Raw genomic sequence first — 6,808 nt, forward strand, 5'->3', positions numbered from 1 at the left:
AGGATGGATTTAGGGTTATGGGTGGGATGGGCATAAAGTCAAAAGGAGAGATACTAATCTAGAGGTTACCATGATGACTTAGGAAAGAAGTGATGATCAGCTAGGTTCAATGGCACATGCCTGTAATCCTAGCAGCTCAGGAGGCTGAGGCAGGAGGATTGAAGTTCAAAGAGAGCCTCAGCAAAAACAAGGCACCAAGCAACTCAATGAGACCCTGTCTCCAAATAAAATATAAAATAGGACTGGGGATGTGTCTCAGTGGTTGAGTGCCCCTGACTTCGATAACAAATACCCCCTCCCCCAAAAAGAAGTAATGATAAAGACCCCTCTTGTTTTGTTTTTTCTTTAAAACTCAAACTCTCCCTAAGCTTTTCCATATAGGTTAAATATTCCAAATCCTAAGATATGGCTCAAGTCTCTAAACTGTGCAGTTTTAAGAAGACATAAAATGAATTCCTGTCTTCCAAATCTTAAGCCATATAGTAAGAGGAAAAAAAGAAAAAGAAGGAAGAAAGAAAGAAAGAGAGAGACAGACAGACCATGGTGAAATTCTGTGTTTGGACATTGGATTTGGCTCCCCATCAAATGGCAGAAACCCATTTCTGCTAGTGTTGATTCATCCTGTTGGAAAGTTTCTAGACTATTGTACATCTTAGCCAGAACTTCCTTCTGATTTTCAATCTAAGCCACATGGAAATAATATTAAAAGGAAGCTTGTGCACTTTGAATTATATTCTAAATCCCTCTGTTTAGGCTGCCCTTCCATGGCCCAATATCCACCAGTAGGAGGCATTATCTGAACACTGTTGGGAAATATGCATTCCTAGGGAATGACATTGTTTCCTTATCTGGCTGAATTCAGCCTGAGAAGGAGGACTGTTGTTTCTAATGAAGAAAGAGCTCCACCCTCGGCCACTGCCACAGCTGCGGAGTCAATAGCAAGGGCAAAGCATTTTCCCTCTTTGTGTACCAACATGGATGCTTTTCAGAGCATGTTAAAATTCTTTCTTAACCAGAAAACTGCTATTGGCTACAGCTTCATGGCTTTACTGACCTTGGGAGGTGAGCGTCTCTTTTCACTTGTGGCTTTTAAGTGCCCCTGCAGCTCTGAGAATACGGTCTATGGGTTGGTTTTCCTTTTTGCTCCTGCCTGGGTGTTACTGATCCTAGGATTCTTTGTGAACAACAAAGCATGGAAACTCTTCACAGGTTGCTGTGTGAACCCCAGGAAAATCTTCCCTAGGGGTCACAGCTACCGCTTCTTCTATGTCCTGGGCCAGATCACTCTGAGTTCATTGGTGGCTCCAGTGATGTGGCTCTCTGTGGCTTTGCTTAATGGAACTTTTTATGAATGTGCCATGAGTGGGACGAAAAGTTCAAGACTCCTGGGACTGATTTGCCAGGGCAAGCCCAAGGAGTGCTGGGAAGAACTATACAAAGTGTCTTGTGACAAAACTAGCATGCTACCCGTGGAGAATGAAGAAGTGAAACTGTCCCTTCAAGCCCAGTCTCAGGTAAGAACAAACTCGCCTGTTTCTCCCCGCATGAGCTTGAAGTATTCTCTGTCCTCCTTTCAGCCAGGGTGGAGTCTGAGTTCTGCCAGAATATTTTGAAACTAAATGGAAATTGGAACATGATGCAGCAGTAAGACAATCTCAGGAAAAGCTTTTTAGAAGTTGGATGGCTCAGTAAAATTGCTGATTGGATTATATCTTTTCCATTTCCAAAAAGAAAATATCCTCTGGGTTATGTATATGTAAATGCTTAAGTACTTTAAAGCAATCTCTCTGGGATGACTTTGTAAATAATGCATAACACCAAATCACAAACTGAGTGTTAATGGCTGAATAGTAATTAAAAATTACTATCTCCTATCAAATATTCATTCTCTGCTTTCTTGAAACATAAGCACAGCTTATCCATCTATTAAAATACAGCTGAACCAAATGAGCTACTACTTTTTAAAGTTGTATGCAATATAATTAGTGTAGGGATTCACTTGAGTGGTTCTGATGTTTGCTATTTCCATGTAAAGATATTGTCAAGATTGAGAAGAATTTTCTATACAACATAGGACTCTGAAGTCTTAAATAGTGAAAACTGACCATATTCTCAATGGAGATTATGTCTTTTACTCTTTGTGTCATACAGCTAAAAAAGTTCTTGCATTTCTTTAGAAGCTCAAGATGTGGAATTTTGTTTTATTTAGTGGAAGAAAATTGTAGCTTCACCTAATTGATGCAGGGAAGTAGCTACCATCTGTCCAGGTATATGAACATAAATCCAGATGTACAGCCCTTCCCTGGCTTTAGGAAAAGAATGTGAGTAGTAGGAAATGCATTCCCCAAACCAAAATAAGCAGTAGACAAAAAGATTTGTCTACTGCTTATTTTGGTTTGGGGAATGCAAAATCAAAAAGATTTGTCTACTGTCTACAATTTGGCAGGAATACTGTTTGTTTCAGAATAAATGTACTGAAAAGAGTATGATTTTGCTTTTTTGACAAAGATTTGCCTTTACAACACAAACAGCAAACTCTGTTCTTAAAATCATATTTTCCAAAGCTGGTTGGCAGTAAAGTTATACTTTCTTTATAAACTGATAAGCCAAAAAAATACCTCAAACAAAATCTTTTGTTTAGAACATAAAGTACATCTTAGATAAAACATGTCAGGCTCCCAAATGTCTTCCATCTTTTGTTGAAGGAAGGTATTAATTACGAATGTTATGGCAGAATGAATGATTTATGGTTTATGTCCTCAGGCACCAGGCTCCATTCAGTCAGTGCCAGGTCCAAACACTTATCACTGTGTAAGCTTTTCTTCTCTAAACACAGGCACAAGGAAATCATGCACATCCTGTCATAGCTGAGACTGGGCACAATGACATGTTGACTTTTCAGCAGAATGAGAAAGACCTGCGGCTGATTCCTATGGGAAGATGCCCCAGAGATGTGGACACAGGGAGTTGTGGCAATAGCAGGTGCTGACCATGAGGTTCAGATAGGCAAAAGGCAACATACAGTTCAGACCAATAATTGGGCATGTGGGTGGGAGTGGGAAAAGTACATTCATCCCTGGGTGGGGCAGAGCAACAAGAAATCCAGCTGGATGACTCTATTATTAAGGACAGTCAACTGGAGTAGTGGAATGGATCAAGACTTGGAGTTAACTGGCTTTGGGTTTGAATCCTGATGCTCCCACTCATGAGCTATGTGACATAGAACTTGTGTTTCAACTTCTCTGAGCACCAGTTTTTTCATAATGGGGGATAATAACAACTACATTGGACTGTAGTTGGAAGGTCTAGCACAAAGCTTCTAGAACACATAGGTTTCCAAGTTCTTGAGAAAACTGCCAGGGTTTGGGGAAGGAGACTTATGCAACACAGGACACTAATAAGGGCTGGGGTGGAAGCATCTACCACACTGTAGTTGGAAATGTGGATACTGTGAATTGAGGAGAAGGACAAAAATATTCAGTGCTCAGCACTCAGGTGAGAGCAGGTCAATGCTAAGGTCAAGCCTAAGAAAGATGAGGATCTGAAGCTGATCATACAGTTTCTGAGCTAGAATTAACTCAGAAGCCTAAGTTGTAAGGAAAGAGGAAGTTAGAGGAAAGAAGTAGGAAGCCACAAGTCCACAAATGACTGAAGTAAATATGAGGACTTTCACATGATGGTTGTTTTACCTCATTAATCATAAGTATAGAAAGATATTATCAGTTCAGTAACACTTTTCTATAAATGTATATACATTCGAAAAATAGCATGTGATAATACCTAATGCACTTGTGTGTCCAACATCTTTTCACTGAATCCCCCCAAATACCCTCTGAGATGGGTAACCCCCATTTTACAGTTGAGGAAACCAAGGCACAGGGAACATCCATAGCAAGGGGAATGCTAGGGTTTAAAACCAAATAGGCCAATGCAGAGCTGGAGTTCATGCAGAGGCTGAGACCCTTTACAGTAATCCCTCATCTGAGAGTGAGAGGTTGGGAACCACTGATATGGAATTTATTGTGGTTCTGTTTTGCTCTAAATGGGTTCATTTGCAGATTTTTATTCTATTTTCAAATGAGCCCATCTGTTAAGGGATACTAAGGGTCATTTGAATTAAATGTTGAGATGATTTCAAAGAGATCTATTAGTTGTTAATTAAGTATAAAATTAATTTCAATTATGGAAAACAATTTGAACAACAAAAATATTTAGGCTTTACACTGAGATATGTAGACTTGCTTTAAAAACTAGAAACATAGTGGGACCCTTCTTATCAGAGAGGGTATGAATTTTGTTTTTTCTAATTACCAAAATTCAGATGAATTATCCTCAAAATTTGGAATGACCCCAATTTTTTTTCTTGGCACTTAGAGAGGCTTTAAAGTGTCCTTCTTATGTCTGTCTTCCATTTACCACAGGCAGTAAGTAATGACTTTTCTTCCAGAGTGTCTGTTGCTCTTTGCAAACAATGTTACATGGTAAAAAATTGGCCTCTACCATGTATACAACACACATTTATCAATGCTTAAGACACCTGACTAATGAACTGGTCATTGTTCAAATGATCACAATTACTGATGCATAGAATTTTTCCTTCTAATAGCTAATATTTGGGGGGCACTTGATTTATCCAATTCTGGGATAAACCATACTTTTTATTCTTTTCCATTTGCTGGCCTTTTGGTTATTTCTTTGCATGGCAACGATGTTGGGTAGGAGAACAGATATAAGGTAAACTCTAACTTCATGTTGACTGTTTAAAAAGTGTTTAAAATTAAGATGAATGATTTGAAATGAGGTATGGTAATGACTTATCAACTTAGCTATATGCTCCCCCTGGTTAATTTAGCTGTACACCATCCCAGCTCCCTGAGAATGGATTTTACTTTTACATATCCTCCATATTTTTTTCTTCCTAAGATTCTAGGATGGTGCCTGATTTGTTCAGCATCTTTCTTCTCTCTGCTCACCACTTGTTATGCACGCTGCCGATCTCAAGTTAGCTATCTGCAGCTGAGTTTTTGGAAGACGTATACGGAAAAGGAGAAGGAGCAGTTGGAAAATACATTTGTGGACTATGCCACCAAGCTAAGTGAGAGGAACCTGAAATGCTTTTTTGAAAACAAGAGGCCGAGTGACTTTCCCTTGCCCACCTTTGCTGCTTGGGAAGCTGCTTCAGAGCTGCATTCTTTCCACCAAAACCAGCAACATTACAGCACTCTCCACAAGGTGGTGGATGATGGTCTGGAACCCTGCCCCCAGGACGATGAGACCACAATGGTCCTCGTGGGTACCGCATAAACTCTGTAGCTCATCCACCATCACTGGCTCCAAATGCCCAGTGGTACGTTCATTCAGAAAGCTTCCAGCTATATACACAACCATCTTGTGTTTCTGCATTTTTTCACAGCTACCTTCTTTGCAAGACAATAACACAAAGAGAAACTGCTTTGAAACTCAGATGAAGACAGTGTCAGGATGTGCTCAAATTGGGGCTAAGGGGTGACACACACTTTTGCATTGGTGGAGGGTTGGGCTTATTAGGACCAAACATTGTTCTAAGTTCTAAGATTTTATGACTTAGTAGACAGATTCATGCAAGAGGATCTGCCACTCTTTGTAAATATTGGTCATGGTATCTGGGACTGAATTGGTGGCTTGTGCCAAAGCAAAGTACTCTTCAGTATAGACTGCTTTACACAGTGGGATCTGTGGTGTGGTCAGCAGGAGCCCCTGTTCCGTAAATCCATCCCACTGCTGTTCAAGATGTATGAGATTCTACCATTAGGAATTCTTTACCTCAGAATTTAAAGACTTCAGTTCTCAAAAATGATTAATCGAAAGAATGTGATATTGAAAATTCAGAGTTTTCCGCAAGTTTTTACTGTATACTGAAAGTATGCTCTTGGAGCAGGGGCCCTAAGCACTCTCTGCCTTTACAGACCAATTTCTATACTCAAAAATATTGATATTGTGTATTAGAACACTAAAAGTTGTTTTATTTCTTTCTGATTTTAAAATTAAAAACACTTTCATGTTGGGCATGGTGGTGCATGCCTATAATCCCAGTGGTTTGGGAGACTGAGACAGGAGGATCACGAGTTCAAAGCCAGCCTCACCCAAAGTGAGGCACTAAGCAACTCAATGAGACCCTGTCTCTAAACAAAATACAAAATAGCATTGGATATGAGGCTCAGTGGTCGAGAGCCCCTGAGTTCAATCCCTGGTACCCCCCAAAAGAAAATAAAAAAACAAACACTTTCATGTACTTCTACAAGTATTGTGGGGCCCTGGGCATGGTGTCTACTATTCTGTGAGTATGTCTTAGTTCATTTGAAATATTGTAACAAAATGCCATAGACTGGGTGGCTTTTAGAAAAATGGAAATTTATTTCTTTCAGTTCTAGAGGCTGGGATTTCTGAGATCAGAGTGCCAGGATCATGGTCAGGTTCTGGTGAGGGCCCTGTTCCAGGCTGCAGACTGCTGACTTCTCACTGTGCCCTCACAAGTGGAAAGGGCAAATGTGCTCCCTCCAGCAGCTTTTATAAGGGCACAAATCTCATGGCTGAAGGCTCTGCTCTCATGATCTAGTTGCCTACCAAAGGCCCCACTTCCTAATGTCATCACCATGGGGATTAGGATTTTGACATATGAATTTTGGAGTGATACAAGAATTCAGACCATAGCAGGACAAATTGGCCCTGACTAGAGGTCTGGGGCCACTGTCCAAAGTAGTACTGGTATAAAATTGTTTTGCACTTTTACATTCATTAGAAACAATTCAAATTTAGCCAGTTATGGTGG

General features: G+C 40.1%; 1 protein-coding gene across 1 annotated transcript; it reads left to right on the top strand.

Moving 5' to 3' along the window:
• The first annotated feature begins 895 nt into the window (after positions 1-895).
• On the top strand, positions 896-6,114 carry Calhm5 (calcium homeostasis modulator family member 5). Its single transcript, XM_015500472.2, has 2 exons — positions 896-1,514; positions 4,924-6,114. Exons 1-2 carry the CDS (start codon positions 975-977, stop codon positions 5,302-5,304), a joined length of 921 nt encoding a protein of 306 aa, XP_015355958.1. The 5' UTR covers positions 896-974; the 3' UTR covers positions 5,305-6,114.
• The last annotated feature ends 694 nt before the right edge of the window (positions 6,115-6,808 follow it).

Source organism: Marmota marmota, unplaced genomic scaffold (assembly GCF_001458135.2).
Source record: "Marmota marmota marmota unplaced genomic scaffold, marMar, whole genome shotgun sequence".
Taxonomy (NCBI): domain Eukaryota; kingdom Metazoa; phylum Chordata; class Mammalia; order Rodentia; family Sciuridae; genus Marmota; species Marmota marmota.